This window comes from Bos taurus, chromosome 22 (assembly GCF_002263795.3).
Source record: "Bos taurus isolate L1 Dominette 01449 registration number 42190680 breed Hereford chromosome 22, ARS-UCD2.0, whole genome shotgun sequence".
In the NCBI taxonomy this organism is placed as follows: Eukaryota; Metazoa; Chordata; class Mammalia; order Artiodactyla; family Bovidae; genus Bos; species Bos taurus.
The window spans coordinates 51,333,972-51,352,284 of NC_037349.1; the positions used below are offsets into that span (position 1 = coordinate 51,333,972).

Below are 18,313 nucleotides of genomic sequence, written 5' to 3' on the forward strand. Positions count from 1 at the left end.
AGGAACCAGAGATCAAATTGCCAACATCCGCTGGATCATGGAAAAAGCAAGAGAGTTCCAGAAAAACATCTATTTCTGCTTTATTGACTCTGCCAAAGCCTTTGACTGTGTGGATCACAATAAATTGTGGAAAATTCTTCAAGAGATGGGAATACCAGACCACCTGACCTGCCTCTTGAGAAATTTGTATGCAGGTCAGGAAGCAACAGCTAGAACTGGACATGGAACAACAGACTGGTTCCAAATAGGAAAAGGAGTACGGCAAGGCTGTATATTGTCACCCTGCTTATTTAACTTATATGCAGAGTACATCATGAGAAACGCTGGGCTGGAAGAAACACAAGCTGGAATCAGGATTGCCGGGAGAAATATCAATAACCTCAGGTATGTAGATGACACCACCCTTATGGCAGAAAGTGAAGAGGAACTCAAAAGCCTCTTGATGAAAGTGAAAGTGGAGAGTGAAAAAGTTGGCTTAAAGCACAACATTCAGAAAACGAAGATCATGGCATCCAGTCCCATCACTTCATGGGAAACAGTGGAAACAGTGTCAGACTTTATTTTTTTGGGCTCCAAAATCACTGCAGATGGTGACTGCAGCCATGAAATTAAAAGACACTTACTCCTTGGAAGGAAAGTTATGACCAACCTAGATAGCATATTCAAAAGCAGAGACATTACTTTGCCAACAAAGGTTTGTCTAATCAAGGCTATGGTTTTTCCTGTGGTCATGTATGGATGTGAAAGTTGGACTGTGAAGAAGGCTGAGTGCCGAAGAATTGATGCTTTTGAACTGTGGTGTTGGAGAAGACTCTTGAGAGTCCCTTGGACTGCAAGGAGATCCAACCAGTCCATTCTGAAGGAGATCAGCCCTGGGATTTCTTTGGAAGGACTGATGCTAAAGCTGAAACTCCAGTACTTTGGCCACCTCATGTGAAGAGTTGACTCATTGGAAAAGACTCTGATGCTGGGAGGGATTGGGGGCAGGAGGAGAAGGGGATGACAGAGGATGAGATGGCTGGATGGCATCACTGACTCGATGGACCTGAGTCTGAGTGAACTCCGGGAGTTGGTGATGGACAGGGAGGCCTGGCGTGCTGCGGTTCATGGGGTCGCAAAGAGTCAGACCGACTGAGCGCCTGATCTGATCTGATCTGATCTGATACCTTTTCTATTTTTTTTAATTCTACCTTTTCAGTCATATACTACACACGGGCTTAGGGACACTGGGATGTTCTCTCTGACACTGATGTGTCCACCAGTTCCGTTCAATTCCGACCCTTTCTAAATGGCATTAGCATGAGTCAGTTCCCACAAGTTAAGGGCTCAGTCCCTCAAAATTGAGCCCGCTTCACACACCAGTAACGAGTCTCAGGGCCCAGCACCATCACACCCTACCAGCACCTCATCTTTTCAACCTGGAAGTGCTTTGACTCTCCTCATTCAGTTCATCTTCGGCACCTACCTCCTTTCCTGGAGGGTGGTGGTTAGGACTAAAGTTCCTCATCACTTTCTGTGACCAGCTCCATGCTAAGGCTGTCTAGGGGCCCCATCCTGAATCACTTCATTAGCATCAACTCAGGTGTGATTGGAAGAGGCTGCTTATGAATGACAAAAATCACTCCTGTCACTTAGGGAATTCCAAGGGTTTTAGGAGCTCTGCCAAGAACCCCGGACAGAGACCAGATGTATTTATCATATCATACCACAGAGACCCCCTCTGCACGTGCACAACTGCACCCCTAAGGAATTGCTCACAGGTGCTCACTAATGACTCACCCGTCACATACCCACCCATGCACATGTGTGCCCATCCATACTCACACCCACAGGGGCTCCCAGGCTGTTCCCCCCTGCATCTCCACCTGGGCCCCTTGATCCCTCCTATGAGACGTAGCCTCAACCAGAGGAGCCCCCGGAGATCATAGCCCGGACACGGGGCTCTGCATGTGGGTGGCAAGAAATGGCCCTAGCCATGCTGAGACTGCAGAAATGTGTCTCAGAGGGGCTTCAAGGAGCTCTGGTTCTTTATGTCTCAGCACAGAAAGCATTCTGTGAAGGGCAGAGCGAGAGAAAGTATTTGTTAGACTAGGACACGTGTGAGGCTTGGTGGGCAGGTGGGCAGGAGGGTCTGCTCCCAGAATTTAGTGGGTGAAGGATACAGGAGGACACAGGCCACAAGGCAGCGGGAGAGTAGAGCTCCTTCCAGTGACCTGGACTCAGTTCTGGCCCCAGTGAGCCCAGCATTCTGGTCAGCCTCTGCCGCCACGCTTGGGCACACTGCACAGTGTATTGATGCACTCGGGGTTTACACACAAAATTCCAAGGTTGAACAAACAGATCTAATTTTACTCTTCCATCAGAAAAAGTATAGGTAATAGTGTTTGAGAAGAAAAATTTTTCCTTCTTGCCTTCTAGGTTCTTTGGCTGGTCTAGTAATTAAATTGACAATGACACAGATTAACAAGACAGAAAAAAAATTTAATAGCACCTATATCTCCTGCATACATGGGAGAGGCCTAAGAAGCCCTCACCTTAAATACCATCTTCAGCTAAAGAGAAAAGAAGACACTGGGGGGTAAGGAGTCAGAGGACATTATCAGGAAATGCCCAGTGAATTAGGGTAAAGTTTTTATGCAGATTTAAATCTATGCCTTCAGGGAAGCCCTCACCTTAAAAACCATCTTCAGCTAAAGAGCAGGGAAGACATTGAGGGTGAGGAGTCAGGGGAAGTTACCAGGAACAGCTCACAGATTTAAATCTGTGCCTTCAGGGAATTGCCTGGTGGTCCAGTGATTAAGCTTCTGACCACAGGACCACTGTGGGACCATTGTTGGAGCCAATCTGATGCCTGATCCATCTGGGAACTAAGATTCCACAAACTACGTGGCTCTGCCTAAGCAAATCAATCAGTCTATGCCTTTAGCATTGATAGTTTCCAGACAGATAAGATCATCTCCTTCCTCCTGGTTCAGCAAGGGAGACACCCCTACAAATGGAGGTTTCCTTTATATTTGTAAATGTCTCTTAAAAAAGGGATCTTCTTGGCCCAGGGATTGAGCCCAGGTCGCCTGCATTTTAGGCAGATTCTTTATCTCGTCTGAGCCACTGTGGAAGCCCTAAAAAGATAAAGAAAAAAAAAAAAGGGTAAGCTGTTTTTTTTAACCTTTTATTTTGCATTGGGATGTAGACAGTTAACATGCAGTGTTGTGATAGTTTGAGGTGAACCCCAAAGGGGCTCAGCCATGCATAGACATGTAAAAAAAGGATAACTGATTCGTGTTTTCTGAGCTCCTGCGTCTGCAGTTTCTTAAAAATAATCAGCCTGAGAATAATCCTTCTGCCAAAGAGATTTATTTTGGGGCGGCACATTCTGCTCCACTGCACAGATAAAAGGTCACAGTGATTTATCTATCTTTGGACCTTGTAGGAGAAATGGATAAAGTTAGAAAGATCCTTGTATGTGGCAATCCAGTTTGCAGCAATGAACAAAAAGGCTGCGGTGTTCTGAGGACAGTGTAGTCAGTGGTCAGCCGTGGTGAGGGTTTTGCCTTCCAGAGCCTCTGTGGACATGGTGGGGGGTCCAGGAGGCAGAGACACAGCGCCCTCCTCCAGAAGGGGTCATTTGGGGAGTTCTTGGTCCACTGAAAGAAATGCACAACTTAAAATTTGAGAGTTATGTTTTATTTGGTGAGCAACACTGAGGACTTGGGAATTCCCTGGCAGTCCAGTGATCAGGACTCTGTGCTCTCACTGCCAAGGGCCCAGGTTCAGTCCCTGGTCGGGGAAGTAAATCTCACAGGCTGCACAGCATAGCCAGAGAACTTAAGCCTGTAAGATAGCCTCTCAAATAGCTCTGAGGGACTGCTCGCAGAAGTTAAGGAAGGTTCCAGGACATATAGGAGTTTGGGGGACAAAAACCAGGTAGCCCAAACATCAAGAGAGTCTGTTAAAGAACACAGACATCTCAAGTTAAGGAACCTAGAGCTTTTCTTTGAATGGAAAGAGCTAAGAGCCTGGGCTCATTGAAGTCCTCCTTTTGATATGCATTTCAGCTATCTGGGTCCAGTGTCCTGTTCTTTTCCTTCCTGAATCCCCCTCAGGGTGCACATTTGGGGGCGGCTGCAGTGGCTGAGCCTTAGCGCCTGCAACATCCTTTGTTTGGTGATACAGCAGGTGGTCTCCTTGGTCCACATTTCTCTTCTAGGAAAGAAAATTGAACCTGAAGCTTAATCCTGCCTTTTAAGCTGGAGGCTGCCGATACTGTCTCTGTTCTCCCACTGCCAGCTTCCCCACCCAACACACACACAAGGAAGTATCTGGTTTTCAAAGTGCTTATGTTGATAATCAGGAGAAATGTAGGACTCTGAGAAGTCCTGAAAATGGCAAAATGGCAGCCTGGATTTCTATCTGATGAGATAAAAGAAAAAAGTACTGAAACATGATATTTCAAAAAGTGTTCCTGGACGTCGCTGGTGGTCCAGTGGCTAAGAATCCATCTTCTAATGCACGGGACCCAGGTTTGATCCCTGGTCTGAGAAGACTCCACATGCCACGGAGAAACTAAGCTCGTGCACCACGACTGTTTAGCCTGTGCTCCGCAGCAAGAGAGTAGCCTCTGATTGCCACAACTAGAGAAAAGCCTGAGCAGTAGCAAAGAGCCAGCACAGCCAAAAATAAATAAATATGTATACTAAAAAAAGTATTCCTGATGGCCAGGAGCACATAGCCTTCCACCTACAGGAGCAGGGTTACCAAATACTGGCGGTCTTCCCGAGGAAAGAGGAACCTTGAGAAGAGAGAAGGGGCCCCAGGGGCCGTCCCCTCTCCTGGTTGGCACAGCATATGTCCCTGACCTACTGTCCTGCAGCAGCCAGCAGGTTCTTGGCTGAACGGTGTGTTCTTTTCTGAAGGCAGTGCGCGCTGACAGCCCTCCGAGACGTTCGGCGGTTCCTTAGTGAGGAGGGGGGACACGTGGCGGTGAGTATAACACGCTGGCAGCATCTGGCAGTGACATGCGGGAGCCCACCTACTTCTAGCCCTTTATTTACCAGGCATCTGGAGGGAAAGGGGACGTGTGGCCCTAGACATCCCTGGGTGCCAGCCCCGCCAGGAGGAAGCCTGAAGCTGCTCTGCAGTAGGAAGCCAGAGGCTGGATGGGGCCAAGAACTTCCCTCTGGGCTTGTGGTTGTGTTTGACCCTGCAGGACTTCCCTCTGAATACTCACAGGGTTGGCTACCCCACAGGTTAGGCATGTCATGTTACTCGAGTCGAGCAAATGCAATTTCTCCCGGTGTGGAGAGCATCCTGCCCAGCATTTGGTGACCATTCCGAAATCAACTGAATGCTGGGTAAGGGAATTCCATCTATGTGTTGGCCCCTCCAGTAAGGTGCATAAAGCTGAGCAAGGGTGTCTTCAGGAAAGGGCCCCACCCCAACCCTCTGCTGTCAAACATCGTGGCCATTTTTCCTTCCTTCTTCCTCTTGAAGGCATGCAGCCTGGAGCTCTGTCCCCAGCTCCATCTAGATCAGCTGCCCCCTAGATCTGTGGCATAGCCGTCACCCTGGGAATTTCCTTCTCTTCCCTCCTGAGTTGAATGTCTGGCTCTTAGACCCCATGTCTTCCTTTTACTTGATTTACTGACTTGTTTTGTTGGAGTACAAACAAGTAGCTTTCTCAGAAAGGTACTTGGGAAGTACATTTTGTGAGACCTTACATGTCCAGAAATATCTTTTTTTTTTTTTTGAATCCTCACCTTTGATGGGCGGGTATAGAATTCTAGGTGGAAAGAACACTTCCTCTAAATTTTTCATGACATTGCTCCATTATATTATGGCTGTGGGAAAGTCTGTTTTCATTCTGATTTGTTGATCCTCCTTAAAGGTTGTATTTCCTAGGGAATTCTCTGGTGATCCAGTAGTTAAGACTCTTCACCCTCTGGTTAAGACTCTGGTTTGATCCATGGTCGGGGAACTAAGATCCCACAAACCGTGCAGTACAGCCAAAAAAAAAAAGTTAAGATTAAAAAAGAAAAGATTTTATCTCCTGGAGGAGCTGGGGGCTTCTCAGGCCCTTTCTCTGGAGAAGCTTTTAGGGTCTTCAGACTGATGCGTCCTACGGTGGTCTTCTCCACAATGCCGGGTCCTTGGGCTGGGGGTTTTCATCAGGAAACTCTTCTCCAGCAGGTCAGAGAAACTGTCATATATTTTACTTTGTTAAGCTACCCCCACCACTGTCTCACCGTCAAGCCCTCCCTCCTCTCCCACTTTCTGAGATGCTTTTTCTGGAACTCCTGGTGGCTGTATGTTAGACCTAATCCCTAACTTTGTATTTTTTCCCCCTTACTCTCCCTTTGTCTCTTTTGTTCCACTTTCAGGGAGACTTCCGTAACATTATTTGAGAAGTGTTTGGCTGAAGTTTTATGCTTTTATGGTACAATTTCCAAATTTAAAATGTCTTATTTTCTGAGCGTTCCAATTTTTTCGAAGCCTGTTCTTGTTTTGTGCTTACTATATGGCATGCCACGTCGCTTTAGACAATAATTGTAGGTTTTTGACATTTCCTTCTATGCTATGCCCTGTCCTCATTTCTTAAAGTTCCTTTTATTGTGTTTGATTTAGTCTTCCTCTTTTTTTTTTTGTCTGCACCATACAGCTTGTGGGGTCTTACTTCCCTGACCAGGGATTGAATTTGTGCCCCCCTCAGTGGAAGCATGGGGTCCTAATCAGTAGACCACCAAGGAATTCCCAAGTCTTCATTTTCCATGTTAGAGGTCTTGCTGGACCATTCAGTGACCCTGGTCTAATGATAAATCCCTTTATAAAAAGTGGTGCTCTAAAATCTGCTTGGGTAGGCTGCACCTGAGGATTCTGGGCAGGCCCCAGGCAGTTCAGAACCTGCCTGGAGGAGGCAGGGAGGGGTCCTGGGGCTCCACTTGCACTTCCAGCGGAGCCAGTCCTTCCCTTTCCTCTACACCCTTGTCCCCTTTTGCCGAGATGCCTGTGCCCAGTTCCTGACTATCCCAGGTCTGCAAAACAGGTGTGCTCTGGTTGGTAAGGGCTTGTGTTTGCTTTCTCTGAGCCACTCACCAAATGTCTGTCTTAAAGAAAAAAATTATGGTGACATCGCCCATCTCCTGTCCTGTTCCCATCTTATTGGGGGTCTCAGGATGGAGTGGAAATAAATGTGGGTTTAGTTCTCCAGGTTCAGCTAGTTTCACTGGAAGTCTTGTTGGTCAGACATGAGCTGAGTGCCTGCTCTCCGGCTGTGAGCATGGGCACTTGCTCCTTCTAGCTTCCTTGAGGCACTTGCCAAGGAACTGGAGGACCAGCCCAGCCATTGCAGGTCTGAAGGGTACTGGCCAGGTGGATGGCCAGGCATCAGCTGGTCTCAGTGAGAAATCCACCCCTGTGCTCTAGCTGTCAGTTGCCTCCCACCTTTTCCAGGGCCACAGGCTGAGTTAACCCCAATTTGATTCTAGGTTTTTGATGCAACAAATACCACCCGAGAACGGAGAGCCACCATCTTTAATTTTGGGGAACAGAACGGCTACAAGGTGAGGCCCCCCGGCTTACCTCCTCGGTTGGGCTGTGGCACCTTCAGGCCCCCTGGGGCCCGTTTGTTGGCCTCCTGATATGTGCAGGCAGGTGGGCTCCTGAGTAGATTTGCAATAATGCTTTTCTCTCCACCTGGATTTCTTTCTGGGGAAGTGGGGTTCCTGGTGGGCGGGTCCTGGATGGGGTGGCACCTGCTGGGGGTTCCATGCCCCTTGTCCAGGCCCTCTCCCCTGAAGGAGGGCCTCAAGGCCCTGGCTGATCAGTATGGCCCTCAGTGGGTAGGGGGCTCCAGGGAGCCAGGCCCAGGGTCTTAAATGCATCTCTGGTTCCTGCCCTCCTGCCCGCCCTGGTCTTTGCTGCAGACCTTTTTTGTCGAGTCCATCTGTGTGGATCCTGAGGTCATAGCTGCCAACATTGTGGTGAGTGGTGTGGTGCATCTGATCTTGCGGGGGACAGGAATACACCCGAGACGGCCTGTGACAGTGAGGTCCCTCTGCAGGTTCGGCTGATGGCTGGGCCAACCTTAGCTCGGTTGGTGGGGGTGGGCGGTGGGGAGGCAGTAGATCTCTGGGCTGGGTGGTCCTGGATCCCCGAGTACCACTCGTCTGGAGAGCTGTGCATTCCTTCTTCTTCCCCTCTCTTCCCCTCCCTCTCCTTCCCCTTCGTCCTACCCTGGATGGTAGGAGATGAGCTTCAGCCCCTAGGGGGAGGAGATTTGACCCCTCACCCATATTCCCTTTTTATTTGAGAAATGAACATCAGTGTCTGGGGAGATAGTTCAGGTGGGGAGGGGCTTCAGGGCCCCTTATCCCTCTGGTCTCGCCTCCCCCTGTACCACCAAAACAAGGGACTGCAATCTCAGGATGCCCAGTAATGCTCTCTTAGCACTGGTGCGGGAGCTTGGCTCAGGGAGCCGCTGGCCTCTTCCTAATGGGACCAGCCCCCTGGAGCTGGCCTCCAGCCTCCTCCCCTGGCCCCTGCCCAGCGTTGCCCTTGGTACCCCCTGCCTGGCCTCTGGAGCTGATGCATCCTCTGTGCCTGGCTCCGGCAGCAAGTGAAACTGGGCAGCCCTGACTACATCAACCGTGATAGCGACGAGGCCGCAGAGGACTTCATGAGGCGCATTGAGTGCTATGAGAACTCGTACGAGACGCTGGACGAGGACCTGGACCGGTGAGCCGGGGCGGCCCTGTGTCCTCGGCTGTGGTGGGGGCTGGGTCTGGTCCACTGGCTGCCTTCCGTGGCTCCCCAAGGTGGTGGCTGAGGGCCCACCCCAGCAGGCAGAGATGCTCTGCCCTTTGTTTCTCTCCTCGGGGTGGAGGTCGCGGCCCAGAGGTGACTCATAGAACTGCAGTTGCTTTATCTGGAGCTCTGAAAGTCAGAATTTTCTACTATGCCATCATAAAATCAAGCCTGTTTTCTGTACAGAGGCATTTGCAAACAGTACATGCTCTTCTTGCGGTGTGGGTCTGTGTTTTGAGAAGGAGAACAGGGTGCCCAGGTCCTACCCACGAAGAGCTGACAGTGGCCAGTGCTTCATAGGAGTGAGTTCTGAATGGGGACAGCAGCCAGCCATCGGCAGGCTCTTTCTGTAAAGGCTCAGGTGGTAGATATTTTAGGCTTTGGGAGCATACAGTCTCTAACTCTGACATCTAGTACTAAAGGAACATGTAAAGAAATGGGCGTGACTGTGTCCCAGTAAAACTTGATTTGCAAAACCAGGCTGAGTTTGACTAACTGGCCATAGTTTGCCAACAACTCCTTATAGCAGAAGTGGGGGTGGTGGTGAAGTGAATAACACTTAAGTAATTAACACCTAAATGATTAAGTTAATAACTGAATAAAGTATTACACAGCCCTTATAAATCGTGCCAAAGAGACATGGAAAAGTGTATGTTATGTTCTTGTTGTTCAGTCGCTAAGCCCTTTCCGACTCTTTGCCACCCCATGGACTGCAGCACACCAGGCTTCCCTGTCCTTCACTATCTCCCGGAGTTTGCTCAAGTTCATGTCCATTGAGTCACTGATGCCATCTAACCATCTCATCCTCTGTCGCTCCTTTTCCTTTTGCCATACGTTATGTAGCATTAAATAAAAAGGCTGGAATATGAACTTGTGCTTGGGTCACTTGTAATTATGTATGAATCTTTAATTACACACCAAGGAAGTCAAGCGACTGTTGGAGAGATGGTGTGTGGGGTGTCTGCCGGACAGTCCTTGGACTGGCTGTGCATCTTCTTAGAGAGCCTGGCACTGTTTCGGTGCTGCTGCCCCGCCTCTGTGGTTCTGCTGGTCTCCCCAGCACAGCCTTGTTCCTTGTGGCCATGTTGTCCACGCTGCAGGGCTGCATGGTCCAAAGCAGGGAGTGTGGCAGAGCTGGGCCTTAGTACCATCCTCCTGTGCTACTTGTCTCATCTACCTGCTGGCTGGCATGGGATGGCACGGGCGCTGGGCACACACAGATGACATGGGCTGGATTCTAGGGGGAGGGTTACTGGGGGAAGGAAAGGCCAGGTCAGGCCCATGGATGGCTGACCTGGAAGACTGGAAGGGAGGTGTGTTTGCCAGCTACTACCATCAGGTCAATCGTGGAAAAAACTGTCTCCTGCTCACCCTGCAGACAGTGCCTTGAGAGCTCAGAGGTAGGCAAGAGGGGCCCGGGGACGTAGAGCAGCAGTGAAAGTCCGGATGTGGTAGGACCGACCCCTCTCTTGGGCTGTCGCCTCTTGTGAGCATGCTGAGCGTGGGGCACCTCTCACCCGGTTTGTCTGTATGTCACGCGTGTCATGTGGCTTCCACCGCACCCCTGTCGCTCGCACACCAGCTGACGGTCCAGCGTGTTGTGGTCTCAAGCCTGGCGGGGTCAGAGGGGAAAGGCTCTGGAGCGGGCAGGGCATACCCTGGAGGACCTGGGTCTCACTCACCTCTCCCTGCCTTCTCTGGAAAGGGATCTGTCCTACATCAAGATCATGGACGTGGGGCAGAGCTATGTCGTGAACCGCGTGGCTGACCACATCCAGAGCCGCATTGTATATTACCTCATGAACATCCACGTGACACCCCGCTCCATCTACCTCTGCCGGCATGGGGAGAGCGAGCTCAACCTCAAGGGCCGGATCGGCGGGGACCCAGGGCTGTCCCCCCGGGGCAGGGAGGTCAGTGCTCGCACTCGTGTGTGTGTGTGTGTGTGTGTGTGTGCGCGCGCCTGCGTGCGTGCGTGCGTGCGCATGTGTTGGTGAGGGACTCCAGCTAATGTGCAATCCAGTCTGGAATGTTCCCATTACATAGGAAAGTTCACCAGGCAGATGCCTGGATCTCTGGCTTCCATAATACCTGTCGCCAGCTGAGCGCCTTCCCTGGACTGGCATGCCACTGTGGGAGTGAGCTGAGTGCCCGCAGTATGGGTGATCCTCTGCCATAGTCCAGGGAAAAAATCGAAGCCTTGCTGGGAAGACAGTCCAGCCTAGGCATGTGGTTTGAGGGGCCAGCACTGGCAGGGGACCTGATGAGCCTCAGCTGGAACTCCCTTCAGGGTCTGGGAAGAATGCACAAGGACCGTACTTGTGGGAGTAGGGGTCATGTGTTTTGTTTATTTCTTTATTTTTTACCACACTGGTTTTCTCTGAGGCTGGGCCCCATGGACTCTTTGAGGGCATCCCAGAACCTGTCCATCTGAATTTGCTTCTGGTGTGTTTCAGTTTGCCAAGAGTCTAGCCCAGTTCATCAGGGATCAGAACATCAAGGACCTAAAGGTCTGGACAAGCCAGATGAAGAGGACAATCCAGACGGCGGAGGCCCTGGGTGTGCCTTATGAGCAGTGGAAAGTTCTCAACGAGATTGATGCGGTAATTGACGTCTCTCCCCTCCCCTGCCCAGGTCTGGGCACAGCTGCGCTCGCCCAGGGTGACAACGTTGAGGGTCAGAACGACAGTGTTGAGGGTCAGAAGGGATTTTTTGTTTAACATGTCATCATTGATTATGGTTCTGATTCATCCCGCCCTTCTTCTCTGCTTTCGCATATACTTATCTAGAGGTACATGGTGAAGATATGATGTGTGCATATGTTGTGAAGTAAGTGTCACAGTAAGTTCACTTAACACCCATCACCACAGAGTTACAAACTTTCTTTTTCTGGTGATGAGAACTTTCAAGACATACTCTCTTGCAACCCCATGGACTGCAGCCTACCAGGCTTCCCCATCCATGGGATTTTCCAGGCAAGAGTACTGGAGTGGGGTGCCATTGCCTGCTCCCACATACTCTCTTAGCAGTTTTCAAATATGTGATACATATTGTTGACTGTAGCCACCATGCTGCACACTGCATCCCAGGACTTATGTGTCTTATAACTGGAAGTTTACACCTTCACCATTTTGCCTGTCGGCTGGCTTCTCATCCCTTGAACTTCACTTTCAAGTCAACAAAACCTCCAAGGGAAAAATGATGCCATGAACCAGCTTCATCTCTTCGGGCTTCCCTTCACTTCAGGATTTTGACCTCTCATGTCTTTTTTTTAGACAAGTGATTTTCTTTCTTTTTTTTTTTTTAACTATATTTCCTTTTTTATTTTCATATTTTTGTCTGCACTGGGTCTTCGTTGGGCTTCTGGGTTTTCTGTTTGCGGAGAGCGGGGGCTCTTCCCTAGTTAGTGCTCAGGCATCTCATTGCAGTTGCTTGTCTTCTTGAGGATCACGGGTTCCAGGGCGCTCAGGCTTCAGCAGTTGTGGCACGTGGGCTCCATAGTTGTGGTGCACAGGCTTAGTTGCTCTGGAGGTGTGGGATCTTTCCGGACCAGGGATCCATCTGGTGTCCCCCTGCATTGCACGGCGGATTCCCAACCACTGGGCCACCGGGGAAGGCCCCTCAGGTCTTCTTTGCCTCATGGCTTTGTGATGATATCAAGCAGATGTATTTTTTTGTCTCTGTTTGGCTTTTCCAGTCGCTCTCAAGGGCAGGGTTAGTCTAAAACAAGCTAGTCTACCGTTGCCTGATATGGAAGTCTCTAAGATCGAATTTGACTTTTACAGAGATCACCCCACTGGATAGAATTGTGTTGCTGGGATGAGGTGAGAGGAAAAGCTGGAGGAGGGAGACTAGTGAGAGGTGCTTCATGTGTCCTGATTAGGTGATGAATCTGGAATTTGGGTGGTGGCAGTGAAAGAGGAGGAGAGGAGTGGGGGGTGTTTTTATTCATTTATTTATCACATATTTATGTGAGGCTATGCTATGCTAGGGTCTCCCAGGCGGTGCTAGTGGTAAAGAACCTGCCTGCCAGTGAAGGACAATTAAGAGACGCGAGTTCAATACCTGAGTCGGGAAGATGCCCTGGAGGAGGGCATGGCAACCCACTCCAGTAGTCTTTCCTGGAGAATCCTGTAGACAGAGGAGCCTGGCAGGCTACAGTCCATGTGGTCGCAAAGAGTTAGACATGACTGAAGTGAATTAGCACACACACACCCTATGCAAGGAACTGGGCCAGATGCCGGGGATCTAGATCCAGGTGAAGAGATGGAGGCTGATGATACCCCACCAGGGATGTAAAAAGGAAAAACACATCCAGGATGGCTCCAGATTTCCAGCCACTGGGAAGGGTCCTGGGGCAGGGAAGGTGAGGCACTCACCTGAGGGCACGAACTATGTCTACTTCATTCACCACTTCGCAGGTGCTCGGTAAATAGGTAGGCAAATAGATAGGCATGAGAGGAAGGTGGTACGTTCTTGGGAGATGTTCCACGGCAGATACCCAGGAGGCAACCTGATCTCTAAGGAGAGGTGGGGCTTGGGTATATCCGCCGCAGACATGGTGCTTGAGACCGTGGAATGGATCAGGTGGCTGAGGGAGGTGAAGTGGGACCCAGGACAGAGCCCAAGGGAGCCTTGGTGTGTAAGGGGCTGTGGAGGAAGCTATGGATAGGTGTCCAGTGAGGTGGAAGGCAAACCAGCCCGATGAGGGTCATGGGAGTCAAGGCAGAGAGGAGGAGGCCATGGTCAGTAGGGTGAGATTCCATAGGAAAGGGCAATGAGGCCAATCTCCAAGCTGACCATTGGGATGTCATAACAAGACCACTGGGAGTCTTGGCATGAGCCTAGTGGGCTGTTGCCCAATGGGACTGGATGGGAAAATGAGTGGGAGGGAGGCAAGAGGCTCAGAGTCAAGGGATACTTGGCTGTGTGTAAGCTGATGATGAGAGGCTGGTAGAAAGGGAGAGAATGAGGACAGGAGGCCCTGAGAGATGGCAGTGAGCGAGTCAATGCCTAGGCAGGTTGATAAGAAGTCCGGGGTCCCCGAAGAGAGAGGGATCTGGGGTTCTCAAGGAGGAGGAAAGGACAAGCTTTTTTTTTTTTTTTCTCTACATTCTTTAGTCTTAGTCACATAAAACGTTTTTTTTTTTTTTTTTCTTTAAGCGGGAAACTGATGATTACACAACTCAGTTTACTGTATTCTGTTTGAGGACAGTTTCTCCTTCCTGAAAATCTTCTGACTAATCCTGATATCTTAGAATGTATATTATGGGAGTGGGTCTGGTAGGATCTTTCTATTGTTAAATCCTAATCCTGTTATCCTAAAATGTAAATTGTGGGAGTGGGTCTGGTAAAATTTTTTAATCTTGAGACATTCTTTTGCTTTATTGTAATAACTAATTTAAAAAGTATATAACTCCCTTGCTAACACTAGCGAGGGGGGCATTCTTTGTCCCCCTTCTGAGTCTATGTCAGAAGATTTCTCAGTTCCTTTTCTTACTTTAATAAAACTCTGCTACACAAAAGCTTTTGAAGGATCAAACTTGGTACGTGGTCCCAAAGCTAAATCTTCTTCCTCGAAGATCAGGAATCCAGCGTCAGTCACCGTAAGCTATCAGCAGAGGCCCAGTTTCCAGGATATCAGGGCCGGAGAGGGATGCAGGTGGTCAGAGTCCTGTCTCAGAACCTCATGCAGGTTTCACTCAGGAGTGAAAGGAAGAAGTTTCCCAGGGGAGTTAGCCAAGGGGGCGAGTTGGCTGGTCTGGAGAGTTTCTGTGGTGCCCCTGCCTGTGTCCTGGGGGTGGTCCTCCAGCCCCCAGCAGTTGTGGAAAAGGCAGAACGTTCATTCAGCACGCAAGCTGGTTCCATTGTGTCCATGTGGCTGAGATGGAAGCATGTGGGCCAGAGAAGGTGAGGAGTAGGGAGGAAGGTGATGAAGCCACATGCCACGGAATCCATCCCTGCTGGAAAAGATGGGGGACGGGAACGGGGGCATCCGTGGCATTGTGAGATGGGAGAGGCCACAGGCCCAGCATTCCTGTGGGGTGCCAGGCCAGGGAGGCTGACGCTGGGCTGTTAAAAGGGACAGCTCCATGGTGGTCCAGTGTGTAGGACTGCCAGCTTTCACTGCAAGGGGACATGGGTTCAGTCCCTGGTGAGGGAACTAAGATCCTGCAAGCTGTGCAGCATGGTCAAAAAAAAAAAAAGGTAGAAGCCAGTCCCTGATTCTTCCAGTACTCTACTCCAGAGAAGGGAATTAAATAAGAGCTTGACTCACTGGGAGTCATCTTAGGGCGCGTCGTGTCCCCACCTCCTTGTATCTACCATCAAGCTTTTACAGTACAGGCAAGGCCTCATTATATTGTACTTTGCTTTATTGCACTTTGCAGAGACTGCTTTTTACAAATTGAAGGTTGATGGCAACCTGTATCCAGCAAGTCTATTGGCTCCATTTTTCCAAAAGCATTTGTTCGCTTTAGTATTTCACGCTCTTCATTATTATTATTACATTTGTTATGGTGATTTGTGACCAGTGATCTCTGATGTTTGTACTAGGACTTGCTGAAGTCTTGGGTGATACTTAGCAATTTTTTTTTTTGGAGATAACTTATTTTTTAGTTAGGGTATGTACATTGTTTAAAACATAATACTATTGCACACTTAACAGTGTATAATGTAAATGTAACTTTTATGTACGTTGGGAAAGCAAAAAATTCTCGTGACTCACTTGATTGCAGAGATCTGGAACCACACCCAGAGTATCTCCAAGGTATAGCTGTAGTGGCTGTTTTATCATTTCCTGTTTATCTCTCCATCCCTGAATCATCTGGAGAGTTTATTTTATTCAAACGTTATTTGTTCATCAGAGTAAGTTATATGTTAGAACCTGATGGTGGAGTCATCTCAGTGTCAGGTGTTATTACCGCTGTTCCCGTCCTTTGATATTTCGCAGTTTTGATTCTTAATTAGGTGTGTCAGAGATTAGTCACGTATTGAAATTTTTATTTCCAAAGAACCAGATCTCACATTGTATCAGTTCTATTCTTTTTCTATTTTTTAGTTCATTTATATTTTGCTTTTATATTATTTTCGTTTTCCTTACTTTCCTTCTAAAGTTTATTGACTGACGTGTTTATTGTCATTCTTTCTTTTTCAAAAATGAACGCATTTAAGGTGATTTTCTGGTTAATTTATGTATTTATTTGGCCATGCTGCACTGCTTGCAGGATATTAGTTCCCTGACCAGGGGGAGTGAAGCGGGCCCTGTGCAGTGAAAGTGTGAGGTCCTCACTGTGGACCGCCTGGGACTCCCCATGGTTGACTTTACTATGTTGCAATCCAAGGAGGTGACCTGTAATTCAGCCTTTGGGAACTTTTAGAGGCTTTCTTTATGGTCTAGAATATGGTAAATTTTTATAAATATCTCATTTGAAAGGACGGTCTGTTGCCTGTTAGTTGGATACAGTATCCAAAAAATGTCCATTATCCAATTATACGGAAGAATAACAGGGTGTGTGCATGTGTGTGTGTGTGTGTGTGAAAGAGAGATAATGAAGCTTTCTAACTTTTAGAGTCTTAAATTAAAGTATTCCAGAAGAAATGGAATCATGTCTGGCATTTTCTTGAAAGTAATTTCTTTCAAAACCATTTCTTCAGAATTGGCTAGAGAGAAGGAAACAAGTATAAGTTTAGTTGAAACAAGATTAGCTTTGTGTTATTAACATTTATGGCTAAGAGATGCAGGCATGGGTGTATTAATTTCAGCTTCTTTCATTATATCATTCACATTTTCTGTCTTTTTTTGGTCTATTTGATCATCATAAATCAATAGTTGTTAAATGTACTCATTATAATTTTGCTGATTTTTCTTGCATTTTCAACAGTTTTATTTTACCTTTTCTTCTGTATATATTTTGATGTTTTATTATAAAGTAATTTAAATTCATGACTTAAGAATTTGTGGGACATAAAGAGAAGCAGATGGCCACTCTAATTAGGTTAATTCAGGGAAGATTTATAAAATATTTATATATTTATGAAAAGATTTATATATATACCATTTTGCGATGATAATGGGGAAGATATAGAAGCCTTGAAACAACAGGGACCATTGCTTCCCTTGGGTAGAAGAGAGAGAAGATACAGCATCCTGGGGGCAGGGAGCAGTGAGGAGAGGGCAGCCTGGTAGGATGGACCTTGGGTGAGGGCCTAGACTGCTGAAAGCAACTTCTATAAGAGGGAGTCAGAAAAAACATCTCAGCCTGACTCTCCTCCATCCTGTGACCTCCTACCAACGTTCCCCGTGGCCTAGCCCAAAAAGAAATTAGTGGCCACGGGAGCCTTGTCGATGTGTCCACAGAGGTCAGTCTCCTGGGGCAGAGAGCAGGTAGAAAAGTCAAAAGATGCGGAGTGGCAAATGAGAGGAATCAGCAGAGCCTTCCTTCTGTTTGAGCGTTTAAAAATGCTGTTCCATTGTCTTTTGGGTCACGGGTGTATCTGGCAGGAAGTTTGCTGTCATTCTCATCTTTGTTTTGTATACAATGTATCTTCTTTTACTCTATTTTCTGTTTATTATTGATTTTAAGTAATTGGATTATGATATGCTTTGGTATGTTTTACTTCATGTTTATCCTGCTGGAATTCATTGAGATTCTTGGATTTCTGGGTTTCTAAATATGAACTTTGAAAAAAACATTGAGCCATCATGTCTGCCAGCCTGTCTCCTACTCTGGACTCCAACAACATGTATGTCAGACCACTTGGTATAGTTTAGACAACCTCGGGGATGATTGCACAGGTCATCGCGCTTCGGTTCATTGTTTCTCAGTCTTTTGTTCTTTCTGAACTTCCGCTTGGGTACTTTCTATTGCTGTGTCTTCAGGTTCCCTTGTCTGTACTTCTGTTTTTATTTTGTTCTTTTTTGTGTGTCTTCTATTTCTTTCCTTGTGGTGTTCTGCTCTGCAATCCAGAAGTGCCTGTGCAGTAAGTTGCAGCAGTCAAAGGCTCCTTGTGGCCCTTCTGGAGGATCACAGCCCTGCTCTGCCTGTTGTCTCAAGTCTACAAACAGTTGTTGCGTGATTTTGTCCGTTTTCATTTTTTTTGAATTGTTCATGTTGGACCCAGAGCAAATGTGGTAGCAGTTACTCCATTGTGGCTCAGCCTTCATTGTGGATAGTTACTGTCTACTATAAAATACTTTTTGCATGGATTTATACTTTGACCAATTTGAATATTATCGTTCCGACGTTCTTTTTCCATATTTTTTTTGTAAAATGCAAATAACATAAAACTTATCATCTTAACCACCTTTAAAATTTTTTTTTTGGTTGTGCCATGTGGCATGCCAAATCTTAGTTCCCTGACCAGGGATCAGACCTGTGCCCCATGCCGTGGAAGTCTTAACCACTGGACAACCTGGAAAGTCCCAATCACCATTTTTAAACACACAGTGCAGTGGTATTAAGTACATTCATAATATTCAATCATCACCACTGTCCATCTCCAGAACTTTAAA

The 18,313-nt window shown here is 47.9% G+C and overlaps 1 protein-coding gene across 4 annotated transcripts in view; it reads left to right on the forward strand.

The window, feature by feature from the left end:
* PFKFB4 (6-phosphofructo-2-kinase/fructose-2,6-biphosphatase 4) overlaps positions 1-18,313 on the forward strand; it is a 41,450-nt gene that overhangs the window by 11,994 nt on the left and 11,143 nt on the right. For 3 of the 4 annotated variants that reach the window (XM_024982890.2, XM_015459595.3, NM_001192835.1), the window contains exons 4-9: positions 4,914-4,980; positions 7,482-7,556; positions 7,920-7,976; positions 8,609-8,730; positions 10,505-10,712; positions 11,256-11,402. In XM_024982890.2, the coding sequence (XP_024838658.1) occupies positions 4,914-4,980; positions 7,482-7,556; positions 7,920-7,976; positions 8,609-8,730; positions 10,505-10,712; positions 11,256-11,402 (676 nt within the window). The remainder of the gene's footprint in view (positions 1-4,913; positions 4,981-7,481; positions 7,557-7,919; positions 7,977-8,608; positions 8,731-10,504; positions 10,713-11,255; positions 11,403-18,313) is intronic. The other variant, XM_059879778.1, reaches the window with a different exon arrangement.